Source organism: Lissotriton helveticus, chromosome 3_2, assembly GCF_964261635.1.
Source record: "Lissotriton helveticus chromosome 3_2, aLisHel1.1, whole genome shotgun sequence".
NCBI lineage: Eukaryota > Metazoa > Chordata > Amphibia > Caudata > Salamandridae > Lissotriton > Lissotriton helveticus.
Genome location: NC_136062.1, coordinates 127920549 through 127943686, shown reverse-complemented (window position 1 = coordinate 127943686; position 23138 = coordinate 127920549). Strand labels below are relative to the sequence as shown.

Sequence of the window (23138 nt, the reverse complement as noted above, 5' to 3'; positions counted from 1 at the left end):
CAACCCATAAGATTCTCATATATACATGTGCTATATTTCTCTTGTTCTTTGTGTGATCCCTGTGGCTAAAAAACACATACCCTTATCCCTCTCACTTACTTGCACTAAGCACTAAACAGTTTGTTTCTCTTTATTGAATGTTTGATGTCATTGTTTATGGACTATAAAGTTCTTTCAGCTGAATTATCTAGGCTAGAGAAATTATCTTCTCCTTACATGTATCGCATTAAGTGATTTAATTGACTTAGCAATTAGCACTTATTTGAAATTGAGTCCGTGGTGAACCACTGCTGCAGCACAATGTTTATACTCAAGTTCCTATTGGCAAAACGCCTCACTCTGAAATGTCTTAAGGTTACTGAATGCTTGTTGAAGCTATGGCAAAACATAGAGAAGACTGCAAGTAGAATGTTAATATTTTCTTACCCTTCAATAGAGAAGATTCTGATGAAACAAAGGACAATGGTGCAGCTTAGCAGTATGGTTTTCATTATCTAAATTCACAGTCTTGTTTGGAAACCATCTGGCATAGAAATCAAATGGACGAGGTCTCCCACAGATAAAACCCATAATTCACTGTAATGCTGCCATGAATAATGGAAAGTCACGAGTACAACATAATCTCCTTAATGATTTTTGAAACAACGGTTTTCGTGAAATAAAGGGAGCCCAACAGGTAAACACAGGCACACACCCGATGGGTATTCTTCCTTCATCTAAAGAAACGAACAAACCAAACAATCAGAAAAGTAAATAGACTCACCTTGGAGAACGACTGAAAGATGTTTATTCTCCAGCATGTACACAAGCTCAGCAGAATGTCTCAGGAATGTCCTTAAAAACGAGATAATTCGTTTAAACACCCCCAATTAACAACCGTATTAAACATAAAACGAACTGGAATGAACAATTATTGTTCCTTATATAGTGAACCAACAGTTTAGGTTTCAGAATAGCAAGGTGCATGGGGCTCTTTCTAATCCAGAGTTATTACGCATCACAGAGTCGCAGCCTTTCAAATTACTTACATCATCAGTATGGTAATTCCCTGCACGAGGATGCAGAAAATGAATATCGGGAACATCAAATGCTGGAGAAGAAAATGTAACCTAATTTTAACAGCTGGTATCTTGCATCAATTCATCTGCTTTAATATTCGGTAGTGGGGGGATAAGTCTAAATTGGTACGAACATATGCAACATCCAAAGCTGCAGCATAGCTATTCTCCCAATCTACAGTCACGAGGTATCAGGCAGGAATGAGAATACGTGCTTATAAGAAAACTGAACTTCTAAATGATCTGAAGCATTCATTTGTTTGCACAACTGGTAAATGAGAGTTTCATAAATAAAAGTGTTCGCCCTTATGGGTCAATCTAAAGCAGCATACCACTGAATTAACAAAGACAGAAGACGTTTTATTATTAACAGAAAAATCAATAGAAAGGTACTAAATCACGTTACGAACAAGCAATTATTAATTTGACAAAATTAACAGATATCAATCGCTTTTATTAAGCTCACATAAAATTTCCCTTCTAGTCTTCATGCTTCATTCATTAATCAGTCATTGAATACTGGTCATGTCTCAAAAAGACATCGCAATTCTCTAGAATCTCTTAACCTAGCTCATTATCCTACATTAGGCATGCATTTTCGAATAATCTGAAATAAGTGTTATTGTTTCCTTCATCCTTATACCACATCTACAGAATTGTGACCTCATCAAATTTCTATTTCATTGTGCCATTATGTTGCTAAGATTCAGAATTGTCAATGAAGTGTTCTTCCTGTGGGGTTAAACTAAATTGGGGTATGGCTGTCTACCACTGAGTGTCATATTTTCCATTCATCACTATTCGGCTATGTAAGATTTGTTCATCAGTAATGTAGCATGTATGTGTACTGGAGATTCTTTACATACTAGCTTTCGTATAGAACGACCAGATGAACATTTTTAATGAAAGGCAGCCAGGGAATTGTTAGTGGTCAATTTAATGCAGAAATAATTGTTAAATCACTGCTATATGCTATTTATTGTACCAAAGCTTTTTTACCATAACTTGATATTTAATGAAAAAAAGTATGCTGTTTTGTTTGGTAAATCGAGTAGACTCATTAGAAATCGTCAGTTGGGAAGAGGACTTTTATGAATGAACAACGCCGATTTTCACACCATTTAAAGCTGCTAATACCGCACTTCTACTACACAACAGGTTTTATATTGCCCCTTGACCAGCATGTCTTCTTTACCACAGTTACTAGCAAGCGTTTCAAGGTATAACAATTGAGTTTTTGTGGCGATCATGGAGGATTACAATACAATTTGGTAAATCATGACATTCCTCAACTAATTGAATCTATTTCCTGTAAAAATAAGCATTGTTTCTTAAAAGTAAATATAGTCTTTGGAATAATCAATTCCCTTTGTCTCAGTTGTGAGTCAAATACCTTTGCTACTAGGGACTGGGTAACTATAAGGACAACAGTATCAAAGAAAGGAATCAGGTCTTCGAATGTAATTAGCTGAATCTGCCTATACGTCTGCTAAGATGTGAGGGCAAAATGTCTGTGAAATCCTTTTTAAGTAATGTTCCAATCAAATAGGTTATATAGGGGGTCAAACTATGTTTTCCTCATGTTGGCCACATCATTTCTAAATGCTGACATGTAAGACCCTAATAAAGCCTTTAGATATTAAGAGCAGCCTGATCCTTTTTAATATAGAAATATGACCATTAGAATACGAATTCTAAAGCTTTGGTCTATAGTGCTCAGTTTACTGCACCATCCGGCATACAGGCAAATTAGAATGCAAATGTCTTCTATTCATCTGTTAATTCTCATTAGTAACAACTTTTGAAAAAATGTAAGGCAGCATCTTGTTGCATTTGGCGCCAGAACTTCTGTGCAGATACTAAAATGCAGTATAAAGCAGCACAGAGAGAATACTATAAATCAGTACGTATGGCCAAGGCAGAACACTATCATACTCGTATCATGGAAGCAGGCAACTCCTCTAGGGAACTGTTTCAGATATATAAAGAAATATCTATAGTGGATGTGACTTCCTCCGCCCAAAATGATTCTGTGGAATCTTGTAATAAAATTGCACAATACTTTTCGGGCAAAATTAATAAAATCTATACTAGTTTCTCCAATCAGCCAGAGCCGGCCACGGACTTTACTGAAAATGACAACCGTGTAAATACACCTGAGTGCCTAAAATCTTTTGAAGTTCCCCCTTATGAAGTCCTGTCTAAATTGTGCAATAAAATCAAATCGGGGTCTCCCCGAGACCCGGCGCCTCCTAAAATCTTAGCTGAAGCTTTCCCTGCATTAGAACCTCACTTCAGACACCTACTGCAGATCTCCTTCTTCACTGCCTGTTTGCCGACGGAATGGAAACAAGCAGTAGTGTTACCAATAAAAAAAAAGCCGAATATCAGCCAAGACACAATGGATAACCTCCGGCCAATATCCTTGCTACCTTATGTGGCTAAGCTAGCTGAGAAAATTGCCAACAATCAACTCATGGAACATCTTGAGGCCCACAATGTCTTCCATAAGTCCCAGTCGGGTTTCAGATCTGGTTTCTCTACGGAGACAGCTCTCCTGAGGGCCACGGAAACCTTACGAGAGGGGGCAGACGGGGGAAAGACTATGGCCCTCATCATGCTCGATCTCAGTGCCGCGTTTGACACTGTAGCACACTCCATCTTGCTACAGTGTCTAAACAAAGCTGGAGTCACTAATAAGGCACTGGGATGGCTGAAAGCATTTTTGATCAATAGGAGCTTTCAAGTCCAAAGAGGGACTTCCCTCTCAGACAGGGTGCTGCTTGAACAGGGGGTACCTCAGGGCTCGGCCCTGAGTCCCACCCTGTTCAATCTGTACATGGCCCCCCTGGCAGAGGTGGTGCAATCGTTCGGCGTGGAGCTTGTCTCTTACGCCGACGATACGCAACTTTTTATATCTCTGACCCAAGCCCCGTCCATGGAAGCTGATAACTTTAATGCCTGCATGACTAAGCTGGCCACTTGGATGACAGAGCATTGCTTAAAACTGAACGGTACAAAAACGGAGGTCCTCATCATTGGAGGCAATGAGGCCAAATGGACAGCTGAATGGTGGCCCAGTTGCTTGGGTCCTCTGCCTCCTCCTAACCGAGAGGCTAAGAATCTAGGCGTCTGGGTTGACAACAAGCTGTCCTTTGACAGCCATATAAAGAGAACTGTAGGCAAATGCTTTGGGGTGATGAAAACGCTCAATCGCACCCTTGACCTGTTACCTCTTAACTCCAGACGTACCATGGTGCAGGCATTAATAACTTCCCGCATTGATTACGGGAATGTACTGCTCCTGGGTACATCGGAGAAAAACATCAAGAAACTACAGGTTCTACAAAATTCGGCAGCACGCCTGGTGTTAAGGCTTCCCCGCAGAGCCCCCTCACGACCCTCTCTGGCAGCCCTCCATTGGCTACCTATTAGTAAGAGGATTGTTTTTAAAGCTATGCTATGGTGCCATAGGATAATCCATCACAGAGCACCGGCCTATATGTTGGATCTGGCATCCTTGTATGAACCCAATAGACCACTCAGATCCAAAGGAATGGGTCTGCTCAGAACTGCCTGCCCTAAAAAAGCTAGAATGGGAGGTAGATCATTCCGCACTTTAGCGGCTAGGCACTGGAACCTCCTGCCTCTGGATATCAGGCTAGAGATTAATGAGTCCTCTTTTAGAAAGAAGTTGAAAACTTGCCTCTTTACTTTGTGATTGTGCTCTCTCTGTCCTTCTAATATGCTCGCTCCACAGCGCGGGGACACGCCGGGAGGCGTCACCATGCGCTTTACAAACTCCTTTAAATTAAATTAAATTTGAATTTGGCCAGCGGACGCCTCAGAGGTGATAATCTTGTCAGTTGTTGATGGCTTTCAGAAGGAAGTGGAGAACGGTAATTCTCAGGCCCAGGTGCTACTGGACCCGTCTGCGCCCTTTGATGCGGTCGACCACGCTATTTTGGCTGATTGGATCGGGGCCTCAGGGTTTCGAGACTCAGCCCTGAGCTGGATTACCTCTTTCCTGAGAGAGAGATTCTAATCAGTCAGGTTAACCCCCCCTATGTGTCATCTGAGGTACAGCTGAATTGTGGAGTGCTGCAGGGATCCTCTCGATCCCCTCACCTCTTCAACATTTACATCCGGAGTTTGGTTAGCTATATTAAGAACAAAGATATTAACATCTTCAACTACGCGGATGATATGCAACTACTGTTCCAGATTAACTGTAGCCATACATCTAGACAACAATTCCAGGATACTCTTCAGTTCATTCGGGATTGGATGAACTGTAACCAGCTGAAATTGTACTCAGACAAAACGGAGATAGTCACCACTCTTGCCTAGTGAGATGGGTTCTCCGCCTATCCCTAAAAAGGTGGTAAAAAGCCTGGGGGTCATTATTGATGAGGAGCTTTCGTTTAAGCAGCAAGTAGGCGCCGTTACATCGACAAGCTTTAACCAACTGCGGCACATAAAAAAAGATAAGGACATTTCTCACCAAGGAGGCTCTGATATAGGCTATAATAGCCTTAGTCATGTCCAGAATTGACTATGCCAACTCTCTCTACTTTGGCCTCCCTAAAATCCTGTGCAGACTCCAGCTAATTCAAAATTAGGCCGCCCTACTGATATGCTATCAGCCCAAATTTGGCAATATCTCCTATGTGATGAAGGACCTTCACTGGCTGCCAGTTGAGCAGAGAACCATGTTCAAGGTGTGCTGCATGGTATTTAAGGCCCTGTATCTGAACTGTCCTGGCTTCATGAAGTCACGGATCAATAAGTATTGTCCTACCAGACAACTGAGATCTAGTCATCTACATTACTTGGTGGTCAAACTGTGTAAAAAACAACGAACAGGAGGTCGTTGGTTCTCCGTTATTGCTCCGAGAGTCTGGAACACCTTTGCCAGTGGACCTTAGGTCCACTGTAAACTACACCAGATTCAGACAACTTCTGAAAAATTGGCTGTTCAAACAGGCTTACCAATAACTAGGGACTAAGGCTGTATTAGCATTCCAGCGCCAAGAGACCGGTTGGTGAACATGCGCTTTAGAAATACTCAGTAACATAACATAACATTTGGTATTAGCATGCATTTGCATACATTCCCTGCACATGCCATGTTATGTTTTTTAGTGAATTCTGGATTTCAGGAGATTGTGGATACTGCAGCACAGCAGTTGAACTGGTGCGGTCCTGCTGTGCGGACGAATTGCTGTGATGCCATCAATAAACTACTGGACTTCTGTTTAATTGGATTGTTTATTTGCAACAATGGAGACGAGTTATTGAGGTATCCTGTTATCGTTTGCAGCACAGGAACCTTAACTACCCACGTTTAAAAAGCTCATTCCTGGGGGGCGTGGCCAAGATGGCGGCTTGAAAGGACGCGGATTGCGAGGCTCCCCGGCCCTGTGTCCCTCCCGCACGATTTCCTGGCTGCCACCCCCTTGTGCCCCTGCCCAAATTCGGCTCATGCCGACCTCACTCCCTTGGGGGACCACTAGCCGAGTTTCCCGGGCCGACGACCGCTAGAACCCCGCTTTTCCCGTTGCTGCCAAGCCCGGTGCGTCGGCGACGAAGGTTAGAGCCCTTCCGCCGCACACCCACGCATCGGCGGCTGCGGTCGCTGACCGAAGCTCCACACCTACGAGCGGCGGAGCACAGAGAGGCGACCTGGGCGACCAACGGCGGAGAGCCCGATCGGCTGGTGCTCCCGGCCGCCCCCGGACAGCCTGTGCCCAGTCGCCAGCCGACCGCCGAATTCAGGCCCCGGCGTGGGCCTCCAGGCGACCACCCGCGCCTTTTCTTGTCGGGCCTGTGGGGGCTTGCGCTGCGCAGAACACGGGCCGCCGGCCCCGCGCTCCTCCACCAGCCCCCCCCCACCTCATCGGCTGCCTCCGGAGAGGTCGCTCCAGCTCCGGCGGCTGCACCCTCTCGGGGCCTTGAGCGGCCCTCTACAAATTTAGGCCCCGGCGTGGGCCTACAGGGCGGTGACGCAGGCTCAACCCCGCCGCCCCCCCGGAGCCACAAACCGGGCGGGACTTTGGTCGCCTGCCCTCCACGGATCTCCGGACCCCCTCGCACCTCTGACCTCCGGCGGGGGGACCCACCTGTGCTGCGGCCTACCCCCCCCCGGCCTCTCCGAAGCCTACGAGGACTCTGATCTCCCTCGCCCCGGCGCGGGCCTGCTGGGCGACCGGAAGAGTCACAGCCCATTGCGCCACACACGGCGGTCACTCAACGAGGCAGCACCAGCCTTTCGAACACTTTAGGTCTCGGCGTGGGCCTACCGGGTGGTGCCACAGGACCGGACCCGCCGCCCCTACGACCCACCGGTGCCCATCTCACGCCTCAGACCTCCAGCGGGGGGGTCCCACCTGTGCGGGGGCCTACTTGCTTGGGCCCTTCCAATAGCTGCCAGGCGTGGGCCTGCTGGACGGCCGGAGGGCCCACCATCCACCGCGCCATCTGCTGCGGTCATCACACGAGGAGACATCGGCCCGCCGCCTGCGCCCTGCGGCCTCCCCGCCCCCTGGCCTACCGGTGGAGGAGCACTCCGACGACGTGAGACACCACCCAGCTGCATCTTCCCATGTTGGCAACGACCCTCTGGACGGGAGGCATAAGGTGAGCTGCGCACTGCGACCTGGACTGCCAGCCTTCCCCTCCCCCGGACCCTGCATTTCCTGTGTGGTGGCCCTCGGCTGCTGTGGTCGGGGACGCGGACTTGTTGGAAGGGGCCGTTGACTCCAGCTGCCTGCCGGCTACCTGCTGCCCACCATCCACCGGGACCCCCGCGCAGTCCGTGGATCCCTCTGCGACATCCGGCTCACGAGACTCACAAGACTCTCTTCTTGCTAATGCCGGGGCTCAGTTCTCCTGCCTAACGCCTAGACGCTCCCCCTGGGCCCGTACTGCTCTTCCTCCAGCCACATATAACCCCGCTTGGCGTAGTGCATTGCCCTAACCCGGACATTCTGGTTACCCCTACCATCAATCTCTCACTGGCTACTACGCACTCTGAGCGCCGCCCTTGCGACTCCCCCGCGACGGACAGCGGCCCCCGGACCAGCCCGCGGACCCCCCTGCTGAATCTCCGCGCCTGCCCTCTCGCATTACCCAGGGCCGGCTCCGCATCACCCGCTGACCCTCACGGTTGGCCTCGCTTCGGTGGCTGGGCGATCACTCGGCGGCCCCGACGACGCCCGCTGGCCGAGCCCCTCACCCTGCTTGGGGCATCATGACGCAATCTACTCGCAAAGGTGGCCGGAATGTTGTGGATCTCATGCATAAGGCAGCGGCGAAGGGAGATAAGACCCAGCCACAGCCGTCCCCGAAGCCCCCCACGAGCCCTCAGACACCGGACGAGGACTCCGCTCCCATCACGAAGGCCTTCCTAGCCTCCCTTTTCAACACATTGCGAGAGGACTTCCAGACTTTGAAACAGGACATTGCCGGGGAACAGCGCGAACTCCGTCGTGACATTGATGGTCTGGGTGAGCGGGTTGCCTCTCTGGAGGACGCTGATCAATCCCGCAGCGGGGAGGTGGAGAGACTCCAGCAGGAAATCCTGCGACTTCAGGATCAACAGGTGGATTTACAGTCGCACTCTGAAGACTTAGAGAACCGCTCCAGGCGGAATAACATACGGGTCAGGGGTGTTCCGTTGAAGGCTGAAAAAGACAATGTGACCAGCTATCTCCAAGACCTATTCAGGGACATCCTGGGTGAGCCGAGCGACTTTGAAATCCGAATCGACCGGGCTCACAGGGTAGGCATGGCACGCAGAGCACCTGCACCACCTCCGGACATTCTGGCGTTCCTCCCGGACTTCCCTCTGAAGGAACGCATCCTTAGAGAAGCCAGGAAAGCACAGCCCATTAGGTTTCGAGATGACCCTGTAGCCCTCTTTCAGGACCTCTCTAACATCACCTTACAAAAGCGTAAGTCCTTCCGGCCTGTGACGAACTTCCTGCGAGATGCCGAGATACCCTACTCCTGGGGTCACCCGTTCCGCCTGATCTTCAAATGGAACGGCTCCCTTCATCAACTCAGATCACTCCGTGACGCCTGTTCCCTCCTAGGGATAGACATGCCGGAAGGTTCCAACTCCAGAGACGCCTCTCCGTCCCGGTCACAGGACGACCCGTCTCGCCCTACAAGAGACGGCTGGCAGACAGTTCGCAGGAGGAGGACGCCGAGACCCATCCCAAAACCGGACCCACTCACGGTCGCCCAGGAACGTGAAGCTGCAGTACAGGAAGTGGCGGATAACACAGCACCCGATCTGTAGAACTTTGACCTTGTCGGGGGTGCGCTTTCACTCGCACGTAGCTTAACTGGGGGTTGGGCCGGGGAGCCGCCAATTGGGCTGCAGCCATGGTACCCCTTTCTTTGACTTTCTGCGGACCTGTGCCCTGCACGACTAGGCCCGAGACTTTTACCAGTTGTTGTTGGGGGGGTTGTTCTGGGAGGGGGAGGGGGGTTTGGGGGACAAGGGTTCAGTACTTGGAGGGGGTTGGGAGGGTCCACTCTGTTGGGGTTAGGGTGGCCGAGGGGGGGAGGGAGTTGTGGGAGGGATCCAGTACGCCATGGGGCCTTTACACACACCACGGGCTCCCTATGTTTTGCGCCGCTGCGCAGCGCCTTGCACTCATAATCCAGCTTGTTCCCTTGTGCCGTGGTGATGCCTGATCCGATTAAAATCCTGTCTCTTAACGTCAAGGGCCTCAACAATCCGATAAAGCGTAGAGCTATCATCTCTTACTTGGAGAACTCTGAAGCCGACATCTGCTTACTACAGGAAACCCACCTCTTGGCTAAAGATTGGCATCGGTTGCGCTCCCGCGCCTTCCCGCAGCAATTCTTCTCCTCTCTCCCATCTAAGAAAGCCGGGGTGGCTATCCTCATATCACGGCGCTTCAAGGGCAAGGTGGGGGCCAAGATAGGGGAAATCAAAGGACGCCTTCTAGCCCACACTTTCCTAATAGGCGACACTGCATACACAATAGGCTCCATCTACTCCCCCAACACAGGTCAAGAGCCCTTCTTAATTTCCGCGATCTCTGAAGCGCTTCAAGCTCCTCACACCCACATGCTACTCGGGGGGGACATCAACCTCGTCATGGATACCGACAGGGATAGATCGGGGCACCGCTACGGAGACACCGGGGCACTTTCGCAAAAAGGCGTTACCTGGCTGCATGATAGAGACATCTCGGACCTTTGGAGGCATACACACCCCCTCACAACGCAGTACACATTTTACTCACACGTACACCACACTTACGCGCGCATAGACCACTTCCTGGGATCATCAGGCCTCATTCCTCACATCGCCACAGCGTCAATTGTCCCGGCAGCCCTCTCCGACCATGCGGCATTGGAACTGTCACTCAACGTGCCCAGGTCGCCACGCACCCCGGGGTCGTGGAGGCTTAATGAAACCCTCCTGCAGAAGCCGGCGGTAGCCCACCAGCTTCATAAATGCATATCAGATTATTTGGCCACCAACGACACCCCTGATGTATCGGTGTCGTCCTTGTGGGGGGCCTTGAAAGCTGTCGTCCGGGGGGAGCTGATAGCAATATCGGCCGCGGACGCTAAACTTCGCAGGGAGAAGAGAGATGACCTCTCCGACAAGGTCGCGGAGTTGGAGAGAGCGCACAGCCGCACAGGCGCCCCAAGAATTTGGCGCCAACTTAAAGCCGCCCGGGCTCAATTAGCCAGCCTCGACACCGACAGAGCGGAATTTGCCGCTCTCCGCCTTCGCCACACATATTACTTGGGGGGCAACCGTACCGGCCGGCTTCTGGCCAGCGCCTTGAAAGCCAAACTTCAACGCTCCAAAATCACGACACTACTGGACGACGCCGGCGACGCTGTTACGGAGGACGTACAGATTGCTTCAGCCTTTCGGTCCTTCTACGCCTCTCTGTACAGCGCGGACAGGGCGTCACCGGCAGACATAGATACATATCTGCAATCTGCTGATATCACGCCGCTATGCCCGGCGAGCACGGAAGCCCTAGATGCCCCTATCTGTGCCGACGAGATCCTCGCTGCTATTGCGCGCCTTCGCCCGCTTAAATCCCCGGGCCCTGACGGCTTCTCGGCGGGCTTTTATAAGTCCTTCGGCCAGGTCCTGGCGCCTATCCTCGCCAGGCTGTTTAACTCCTTTGAAGGCCTGAGTTCCATCCCACCCGATATGCTGGCAGCTGATATCGTGGTCCTGCCTAAGTCGGGCAAACCCCCGACGCATTGCTCCGCGTTCCGCCCCATCTCCCTGCTCAATCTGGATCTGAAGCTGTTTACGGGGGTGCTTGCGGCTCGTTTAGGTCCATGCCTCCTGGGCATCCTCGAACCGGACCAATCGGGCTTTGTCCCGAATCGCCAGTGCAGCGACAACACAAAAAGGCTCCTGCATCTCGTGGACAAGGCTCACTTTCAGGTATCGGATTCTGCCCTACTAGCCATCGATGCAGAGAAGGCTTTCGACCGTGTCGACTGGACCTACCTGCGGGCTGTGCTACGACGCTACCGCCTGGGCGACCGGTTTCAGGCCTGGATCGCGAGCTGCTATCACCGTCCCTTGGCCCGTGTCCGGTTGGGTGGCCTCAAATAAGAACCCTTCGAGATACAGAGGGGTACCCGCCAAGGGTGCCCTCTCTCGCCCCTATTATTCGCCCTGTACGTGGAACCCTTGGCGCAAAAGATACGGGACAACCCTCACATTACAGGGATGTCTTTCGGCAACGAACCCCACGTGGTGGGATTGTACGCGGACGACATAATCGCCGCATTGGACCGTCCGTCCAGCTCCATACCGGCGTTCCTGGCGGAGTTGGAGCAATTCGGTGCGGTGTCCGGTTTCAAAGTTAACCAGGGGAAATCCTTGATCCTGCCCCTGGGAAGCCATGCCCTTCCCAACAGCCCGCCGCCTACCTTCGGCTGCAAATTACGATCCACTGCTCGGCTTCCGTACCTGGGGATCACCCTGACCTCTTCCACGATCTCGACGGTCAATCATAATTATTCTACTTTAACATCCCAGATCCGGGCCGACTTCACGCGCTGGTCGAAGCAACCCCTCTCCCTGCTTGGCAGGATCGCGGCGGTGAAGATGTCGGTCCTACCCAAGATATTGTACATTTTTCAGACCATCCCGGTATCCCCGCCTCCGGGAATGCTAGCTGACCTCCAACACGACATTCACCAATTTGTGTGGGAGAAGAAACGCGCCAGACTACATAGACGAGTAGCGCACAGGACCGTGGACGAGGGCGGCCTTGGGATCCCGAATCTATTGCAATATTTCCAAGCCTCGCAAATTCGATACCTGGTGGAATGGTACCGACCCGAGTCAGAGAAAAGATGGCTTTTTCAGGATAGGGCAATGGCTCAGACCTCTTTGTGGAAGGTACCATTTCTTGCTCGCCAGCACAGACCGCGCTATCTCCTCCGCTCCCCTATCACTCGGACCACTATGGCAACCTGGGACATGGTGGCGGTCAAACGGGGCCTCACGACCTTCCCGTCTCCACTTACCCCTCTCTTTGATAATCCCGCATTCCCACCTGGCACGGACGCTCGAGCTTTCCTGCAGTGGCGTGATACGCCTTGCCGATCGGCCGGCCACCTCTTTGATCTGGAGGGTTTTCTCTCTCTCGCTGACGTTTCGCAGGCCTACGGGGTGGATAAACTACGCATGTTTCAATATTTCCAAATTCGCCACTGGCTCTTGCACCCAGAAGTTGTCCCCTTGGTCGGCCGGCAAATGACGCCGTTCGAACGCTGGCTTGTGTCCAAAGACTCAGATAAACATCTTGTCTCAGACCTTTATCGGATGCTCACCCCTGCTGCCGACCCTGCTAAAACTGCTGGCCAGCGACGATGGGAAACCGAACTCGGGAGAACTCTTTCCTCATTAGAATGGGACCACATACACTATAGAGCCGCCCACACCACCCGCAATACCAAAGCTAGGGAATCGGCGATAAAACTGGCGATCTATTGGCACCTAACCCCAGCGAGACTCAACCAGGGTAACCCTACCCGAAGTGCGCTGTGTTGGAGGGGCTGTGGCAGCCGGGGCACGCTGACTCACCTCCTATGGGAATGTCCCGCCCTGCAGGAATATTGGAAGGCCGTCTTGGACGACATTGATTCCACATTCGACACTGAAATCCCACGCTTCCCAGCTTACACAATCCTAGGGCTCCCTAATGCGCTTATGTTCCCCTTGAGATCAGCTCGCGGCAAACAGATGGGCATCGCTATGCAGGCGGCGTCCCAACACATCCTGTCGCTCTGGGGCTCCACCACCTCTCCCACCCACACAGGCTGGTTGCATAAGTTGTGGTTCACGTTAGGCATGGAACGGATTCCGGCCACGCTCACTCACACGCCTGACTCATTCCGAACCACTTGGCAACCGCTCCTGACGTTACTCTCCAGGGAATTCCATGAAATCACTTGCCCAAAGTACCTTCGCATCCTACGCCTTACGGAGTGCATGGTGGACCACGAGCGACCGAAGGCACCCTGATACACTTGGACTGACTATAACGCACACGATCACTACGGAAGAATGGCGTACTGGTAGGGGCGGGGGGAGGGTGTTTGAGTTGGATGTTGGGGGGGGGGTTGTGTTTTTTAAGGCTGGCCTTTTTGATTGCTGCTCCACTTAGGGGCTCTTCTCGACCTCCGGGCAGCGCCTCGCCATCTGGGCATGTTCACCCTGCTCACTTAATGCTTCTAAGAGAAGACGTGTTTGTCTGTCTCGCTTGCCTTCCTTGCCTGCTGATTGTCTATTGCCATGCCATGCCTGTTTCTTCTGTTTCAAAACTTAATAAACATACTTTGACACTAAAAAGCTCATTCCTGTGATTTCCTGGATTACCTCGTGGTTGGATACTGAATTATCTGTGGATATATAGTGCTTATGGATAGCGGTGTGTATTTGTGAAATTTAAAACAGGATTTAGCTTTGGATTGGTTTCAAGCATTTCCTTCATTACAAGCAACCCGTTGGAAGGTGTTTGTTTTTGAAGTCCTCTGTAAAAAGCTACGTGAAGGCCATTTTAGATTGAGGATGGTCACCGGCGAGTATTGGTGGTGCCTGCAAATTCCTTTTCAGGAGTTACGACGATCGTTTCATCCGTTCCGATCAAAGTACTGTTTATTTGGATAAAAAATTCTCATTGGTTAGTACTATAGTTTTGGTATTGCTTTTCTGCTATGTGTATCTTAATTCAAGAGTTAGCATAAAAAAGTATTCAGTCAACATCAATTCCAAGTTAAGTGCACCGGTTACTTTAATGTCAAAGGTGTTTTCAGACATTTTTAAGCGAGTTGCTGTGTTTTAATACTAAACACACGCTATGCAGTTTGTTCTCTCAGCTAAGTTCTTACAAACTAAAGGTGATCTCCCTATTCCATGGATGCAGTGGAAAGAGGAGTTTTTTTCTAACCAACCGGTGCGGCAGTTTATCACACAGTTGAAAATACAAGGAAAATACATGAGTGACATTGTTGTGGGTTTGGATACATGAGACAAACTACAATACCATTTCAAAACGACAGGCCATAATCACACCATTTACCCCATATCCACGCATGCTTCTGGGGGCAGCCATGCACTTCGAAGACAGACTAGTCTTGATGGCCGCACCAGACAACCACTGCCCGCCAACTCCCAATCGTTGGTGGCTTCTCCCACTGCCATTCGCGTGCCACATGCTGCTTGGCAACCAAACAGGCCAACCCTGGGAATGCATGTGTAGCCTTGGGTCCCCACTTCCTTCAGCAGCCCAAGAATTGCCATGCGGGGGGTGAAATCTAGATCCCCCATGAACCAGTCGTTGACTGGGACCAAATGTGCCACCAAGGAATTTAAGTAGATATCTGAGAGATGTCAAACGGAAACTTACGTAGTGAGTGGAACACTACTTTATGTCGGCCCGTCCCACATAAATTGGGTAATCTTCGCAAGTAGGGAGCGATAGGGGTGGCGGAGTGTAGCAAGATATGATGTTGTAATGTCTCATCTCCAGACGGCCCTCAACACCCACATAGCAACACTGCGGTTCTGTGTGGTGTGCAGTAACCGCCAGGGGAAAAACATTGAAGAGCAGTATAGCGACCGCCATGGTAGCGCATGTGAACCCAGAGTGGTAAACCCCATCAGAGCCAAAGCTGCCCGAGGAGGGGACACCTCATACCCAATAGATGAGTCTCCTGCAAGAGGATGACCGCTGGTTTGTAACTCTTAATGTATCTCAGCACTGCGGATCATTTAATACGATCCAGGACGCCGTTTACATTACAGGAGAGTACCGTAACTTTAGGGGAAGCCATAGCATAGTTAAAATAGAGCAGCCCACAACTAGCACAGTGGGGATGTGCAACCCCGTAAGCACGCAATGCCCTGCCACTGTATATCAATCACACAAGCCTGTGTGATAGCCGTTTCAAACCAAAAAAAAAAACTATGTTAAAGCTGAACATGTCATAAAGGAGACCAGGCTCATTAGCCCTACAAAACTACCTACTTCACACTTCACCCAAGGAAGCATCTGTTGCCCTAACTAAGGAACCCCAAACCTCTAACTAAGGGGGAGAAGGTAACTGTGCTTGGCTGTCGAAGCTGCTCAGGGAGGGGGTACTGCAGCAACAAGTGCTCAATGACTGACTCTCAAAGAGGGTGCAAGACGAAGACTACTTTAAAGCAAGCGGAGAAAAGGAGCGTGTAGCGCAGGTCCAGCACACACAGCTTCTGTTTCACCTCGACAAAGGAGCGCCTTGCTGATGCACCGCTCTGGTGTAATCTGTGATCAAAAGTATCTACAAGTTATTAAACCACAGGTCAGGGTGGGCCCAGGCCTCCAGCAGTATTGCATACCTGTCTTTAAAGTTAAGCAGCCTAAGGGATCACAGTCCGCTGGGGAGCCCCAAGTAGAGGCTTCAGAACCAGAGAAGAGTGTGGCCTTTCAATAACATAATAAAAAATGGAGACAGTTTGTCATGGGGAATCAAACACTCTAGCCAGACCCCTTTGCTCTAAGGTTTTGGGGAGGTCACCAATCCCAAGATTGTTCCTCGTGCCCTGTTTTTGGCATCGTCTGCCCTCTCAGTCAGAGAAGATATGGAGGCGAACAACTTGGACATCCGACTATTGAGGCATAAGAGTTTGTCCTCAGTGGCCGAGACCTGGTTTTTAACCTCCATGGCCCTGTCCACCACGTTGCACAGGTCTCGCTGCAACAAGGATAAATCTATGTGGATGCCGGCTACCTTACCCCACCCCATCCCCAACGCCCAGGGCCGGTTGGCCAGGTCAGTCCCTATGGGGTCCCTCTCCAAATAGTTTCCAAGGCGGTCCGGTGAAACCCACCAGCGAGGTCGCAGAGAATGGCGGTCCCGGACAAAGAGGGCTGGACTGGCAAAGGGGAGCCTGGAGCTACAGGCAGTCTGCCATATAGGAGATCCACAAGAAAGGCAATAGTCCCCGCCTTCACCGAACCAAACTGCCATGGAATGGCCAAGGAAGCAGGAGAGGCAGGGTAAGTGCCGACGCCCGGCTCAGAAGTGGACTGTACAGAGAAGCGGGTGCTGGGGGACCCTGAGTTGCATCAAAACCTGCTGATTTCGGTCTCGGCGTTGGTCGCCACGAATCCAGAGGACAGGTGCTCTGCAGACTACCCTCACCAGACACAAGGGCCATGTACCGGTCCAGGATAGCCTGTAGCTACAAAACAGGGCCCTTTAGGAGTCATAAGGGCCAGACACTGCAATCAAAGGGCGTCCCCATGCTGGGCCTCACTGCCGCAAATGTGGTGTCTGTGGCTGGTTGGACTCTCCCTCAGGCCCCCCTCCACCACACACATGGTCGGAGCCAATGCACACAAGGAGGAGGGAGGGGGAGTAAAGGAGTAGGACTACCTCCACCATCCCTCACCTCTGCTGCAGAGCAGTCTCCTCCACGCCATCATTGATCCACAGCTGAGTCCTGCAGGTCTCCTCAAGCGGCTGCACAGATCTCGAGGCCGCAATGGTTTCCTGCAATAGTGGTTACTGGTGGATTAGCTCCTCTGTGGTGCCTCAGCACGGTTGCGGTCCTCAGATGGGCCCAGTAGGTTCTTCATCCAGCAGCTGCACAGGTCTTGCGGCTGCCACTCTGCCAGCGGTCCGTGGAAGGCACACCGCCAGTTTGGGCAGCACCGCTAGGCAGCCACAATCAAGGCCTCAGTAATTGATTGTTTTTGTCTCACGGAGTAAGCACCCTCTTGCCATGGAAGGGGATGCTCTTCCTACCATACATAGTGATCATAACCCACTAATCTTATCCATAAAAGCCCATGTAAATGGTGTAAAGAATTACGATATGTGTGCACACTCAATTTCTATGAAAGATGCAGGACGAAGGCTTGTCTGGTATTCTGCAAATATGAAGACAATAATGGGCCAGATTACTGATGGGTGTGAGGGTTGGTTAACTCTTGTTTATCGGAGAAACTCAGACCTATTGTGATATGGAGTAGTTTTGGAGAATTAACCTCTTGTATAAGAGACATGCTCATAAGGCCCATAGGAAATAAAACGAGGCACAATAAATGTAAATGTAAATGTAGCCGTACTTGTAAAGCGCACTGATACTCCTGAGTGTCCTGGCGCTGTACTCATACCGCTAGGGAACCCTTCCTGGTTTTTCCCCGTGAAATGTCCACTCCTGGGCATCCCCAGGGTGCAACCAGGCATCCCTAGCGCTGTAGGGGGCCGTTGTGGAGACTAAGCAAGCTATTGCCCAGAGTTGCAGCGTGGGACCCATGCTTAGAGTAGGCACCGAGGCGAGAAATCAGGTCTGAGGAATTATGAGCCCAAGATCCGCCGAGACCAGCCGAGGCAGGAATTGAACCCTGGTCCCGGGCCAGACCTCTGCATCAGGGTCTGCCGCTCTAACCATTGAGCCACACTTCTCCACAGAGAATCCAATAAGCCCTGGCTTGATAAGGGCTGCAACTACTAGACTATGAAGGGAACTGAAGTGCTCCCCCAGGGATCAAGAAGCAATTGATTGGCTTACACTCTGCCTTAAACATGACAAAGGCAGACCTGAAAGATGAGAATTGGGAAGCTTTGGTATCTTCTTGTCAGATCCAGACCAAGAACTCCAGGCTTTTTGGAAGGCGGTATAGGCTCAGCTTTGTAACCAGTGTGTCGCCTAATAAAGTGAGCACCCATATTGGCCCCGAAAGCAGGAGCAATCACTTTAGTGGAATTTATTGTTCTAAGCTTCTATCCCAGAGAAAGGAATGGTTGATGTCCTCTGCGTTTGAACATTCAAATTTCTACTGAGGTGGTCTTGGAGGGCATCCATAACAGACCCTCTTAAAAAGCTCTGTTACGGATGGAGTTCCTATGGATGTATTTAAAGAAAATCCAGGGCTTTGGCCCCCCTTGCTTTTTAATTTTTTTTTATAAATTCTGCTTGCAAGATTGGTGATTGGTGTCACTTCCTTATGGCATCAGGCCTTAATCGTGCCAGTCTTTAAAAAAGGAAATGCACATAATCCTAAGTGTTATTACCCAATTTCAATTTTTGACTCAGTCACTTAAATAATTGGGAGAATCATACTGTACTGTTTGCTCCTTTGAACTACGGAGTAGATTACTCTCCCTCCAGTCCAGTATGGCTTTAGAAAAGACCTTGGCACTGAGAGCAGTGTTTAAATCTCCATCTTCTTGTGTCTAAATATGTTTGCCAAAAGCAGTTCTGTCCATTTGGCATTTATGGATCCAACATGTGTAAATAGTTTCAAGCTATGAGGTATTCCAATCTTCTTGGGCCGGACCTGCTGGCCTTTTTAAAACATCTTCATCTGGACTGTGAGGTATGGGAATAGTGAACACCATCCACCCTCCCATACAAGTTAATAGGGGAGTACAAAAGGGATGTATGCTGGCACCAATTTTATTCTTGTTTTGTATAAACAACTTTAAAACTGAATTGGTGAATGTAGGGGCTGATGTCCCGCTGGTCAACAAAAAACCTGCTCCAGCACTTCTGTACAGTGATGATCCTGTGTTACTTGGTAGGACGGCCAATGGATTAAAGCTATTGGTTTCCACTTTTTTTGTGTTTATGAAAAAGCTTGAATTGGATACAAACTTTTCAAAAACCTTCACCATGGTCAAAATACACAAAACACATTGTATTTGTATTGGGGTAAGTGTAATAGAGAAAGAGTCAGTTCCCGTACCTTGGGTTGATGCTTGATAATGAATGCTCTTGGGTCCAGAGTGTAGGGAACAGGAAAAATTATTTCTTGCATGCGTTTGGCTCTATTTTCTCTCTAGCTGTCTTTATAAGAAAAAGCCCAAAGCCCTTTTTCTAGAGATTTCCAGGAGAAAGTGTCTCCCCTTTTTTTGATGTATGGCTATGGGGCTATAGGGATGTGGGAACCAGGGGCGTAACACAGGCCCCTGCGGTGCGGGGGGTCCCTCACCCTCCATGGGGCCCCGTCAGCACCGCTGGGGAGCTCTAGATTGAGTCCGGAGGGAGCCCTTTCACGTAATCTGCAGGGGCAACCCCTCAAGGTTTGTTACGCCACTGGTGGGAACCATACAAATTGAGGTAAACAGAGTTGTACGCATGTGCTAGGGGCATAACTACCAATAGTGCAGCAGGTGCAGAGGCATCAGGTCCCAGACGTGTTTTGGGACTAATGAACGCAATTAGTGACTGTATTTTACCACACAACCAAGAGTGGGAGACATTTTCCTGGAACCATGGCTGCTGGGGCCATGGCACACTTGCTACACCGCTGGTGAGGTCTCATACTGTTGAGGCTATAATGTCAAGCTGCCTCAGAATATTTGGGGGATGGGGTCATTTAAAACAACACTTTTAAGTGGCTTCTGATTCAGAGTTGGTTCATATAATAACTCCGCATTTTGCAACCCATCAATAACTAGGCTTGGAATATGTTGAAAATCTGATTAACCTTGCCTATTTATTGCTGTGGAGTTCAATTTGGTTAATTGAGGAGGCTGGTCTAAATTGAACAATTATTTTATATTGCCTCTCCAGCTCGCATGGGTTTAAATCCCCTGGCATATATACATCAGGGAGACAACTTGTGTTTTACGCGGTTCCTCCATTTATGAAAAGCCCGGGGGTATTTCTAAAAAGGATAAAGGCTGGGTCAATAAATGTTTTTTATCTTATAGAAGAACTCAGAGAGAAGGCAGGGAAGTAATGAAACCCGCTGTTAGAGAATACCGTCTCGTACAAACCACTCGCGGGGGGGGGGGGGGGGGGGGGGGGGAGGAGGTGGCCCAATAGTGTGTTCGCAATGCTGTTTTTATCTATCCATGGTGCTAGCAGTCCATTTTTACGGGAATTGTGTTTTTAATTATTAAGTGATTATCCCCGTTTAAATATTTATGAACGTTTTTTTCCTATGATGTACCTTTTATGATCTGCTTTTTTGAGCTTGAATAAAGCATTTTGATTTGAATGTCTTGCTCACTTCGTTGTGACAGCTCAATGCAGAGCATGCCACATTTCGTTATTGCATGCCCTGTATTAGAATCACTGAAGGGGATAAAGAAATGATCAGATCTTTTCAAAGGTCTAGTCTTCTCCATATCTTTGGGCATCCCTTCAGATAAATCCCTCTTCTGACACTTATGGCTCTGAATAAAATTGTAGGGGGAAACTATAGCTGTTAAGGGGGAATTTTGAGAGTACTTTGGGAATAAACCAGGGAATTGTCATTAAATAAAATAAAATTTCTTGTCAAGATCATTAAGCAAACAACTACGAAACGTGTAATACGATTAAAAAACAGTCACAACCACAAATAAACATGAATTAAACAAATATTGCATTAACCTACATAAAGAACGAAAATATCTGATCAGGAAAAACAAACTAGAAATTGGACCCTTAGGTATAACATTAAATGCACGCTCATTGGCATAATGTAAACGCAAAAAACTTGGTTGTCTATCTGGGGTTCAGGAAAACTCTGCATTGGCCTCCTTCCTCTGTTTCCAGGTTTTGTGGCAATAGAGTCAACAGTGGTCCTATATCTAGTATCCACCTTCAGGCTCAGCCTTCCTCTTCACTTAACATCAATGAAGGGTCTGAGCCAGGACTTCCTAAGACTATTGTGGTAAATAAATAAATAATACCCTATTTTTGACTAGGCATATAGCATAACAGATAGCTCAATAAATAAGAGTCAAGATTCGAGGTAGTAGGAGTTTCTGCAGGTTTATTACAGCATAAGGACAGGATCAGGACAACCTGCATAGGAATAGGACAATAAGGCCCGGCAGCTGCCGGGGCTGGGTCTGGGATGAGCGCGCTAATATTCAATAACAAAACACAGGCATATATACATAGCGCGAACACATAGCATTACATTGCAGTAGGCGTAGCAGTGGGTGGAGCAGAAGGCGTGACGCGTAGCAGTCGCGAGAGATAACAGTAAAAGTAGGTGTAACTGGGCGTGTACATAGACATGTGGTGCAAAAGTAACAGAATATGTCATGAATGGGCGGAATCATTGGAGGGGGCTACCTAAGGAGCCGGGACCTCTAACCTAATGGTGCGCGTAAACTGGCAATGACGTATTACTAGGAGAAGCTGGGGGCTATGAACTCTGTGCTAGGAGCAGAGACTAGAGTCTGGAGGGTCGGAGCGACATGTACCTAAACCCTATCTAGTATCTGATGTTTAGGGAACATGTTGATATAAACTAGAAGTCATGAGGGGAAAAGCTAACTTGATTCTAAGACTGGACCATGCATTATTCTACATGTAGTGCGTGATGAAGAATATTAAATGACCATTTAAATACAGTATTTCTCTAACGTGGAGACGAGAAGGCTAGACAATGACGGAAACTATTGATGCAGTTCAGTAGCTTAGGAATGCAAAGAAGGAGGACTGAACTGATAACTGGAACTATAACATACTTTTGGCAGACTCAGAGGCAGAGCCAAGCTGCACCGGGCACTGCGAGGCAGGAAGTAAGTGAAGGGTCGAGGATACAGGTGGGGGCTGTATCGCTCCTCAGCGAGGCTTTCAGGAGACAGGAGCTGAATCTGATGTCCGGGCCCTGTTGAGGCCTGGAAATGGGGACTTTATAATGGAATAACGTGCACACTGAGAAAACGTGGCAACGTAACTTTACATAGGCCTGATATTCGTAGTATTCACGAGGACTGGAAACTGACATACCAGAGGTGGACACAACTGTAATTGCGTCATTAATCAGACATGGGGAATAACATATGCATATTGGTCATGCACACATAACATATGATGGATGAGGCGTAGGGACACAGAACATGGCAAAATTTACTTTTCCACATTCCCTCCTTGTCACTACGTTTCCATCAGGAAACATCAATATTCATGATACCATCTATTATTTCATACAGTACCATTTGCTCGTCTCGAATTGTCTTGGAACGGGATTTAGAACGGGGCTTAGGACTAGGAATACAAGAGGTAGCACACATGCTGCAAATCGCAGGGCCACATTGTATACAGAGGCAGCAGCTAAATATGATCGCTACTGCAATACCTAGAAAGGACAGGAATTTCCATCCCCATGCGGAAATTATATTCCAGAACCAACCGGACCATGTCCAGGTGCCTGGGTCTTGATGTAACAGATGGGCAATTTTATGGAGTCTGGTTATAGCTGAATAAACAGACGGCGCGTTATTTGGAATGAAAATGCAGCAACTAGATCCGAGAACTCTACAGGCCCCGCCCCTATCGGCCAGTATGACGTCAAGGACGAGACGATTCTGTAAAACGACAATTCTCATAAAGGATTGCTCTTCGGTTAGGTTACCTAGAGCGGAGGCAGTCTCATCTACTACTGCTTCAAGGGTTCTTGTTAACCTACGGATTAGTTTACTATTTACAACTGTACCTAAATAAGGGAAAACACCTTTATCTATATCAATGAATTGTTCTGCGGCAGTTTCAGTATAATCGACAATCGGGAGATTTCTCTTGTGTCTAGTATGTACTAGGAAGGA

At 49.2% G+C, this 23138-nt stretch overlaps 1 protein-coding gene across 1 annotated transcript in view; it reads right to left on the bottom strand.

Annotated features, from left to right (window-relative positions):
* Positions 1 to 23138, bottom strand: part of MTMR10 (myotubularin related protein 10) — a 434430-nt gene that overhangs the window by 128927 nt on the left and 282365 nt on the right. The window contains exon 12 of the mRNA XM_078684918.1: positions 764 to 834. Coding sequence (XP_078541044.1) covers positions 764 to 834 — 71 coding nt within the window. The remainder of the gene's footprint in view (positions 1 to 763; positions 835 to 23138) is intronic.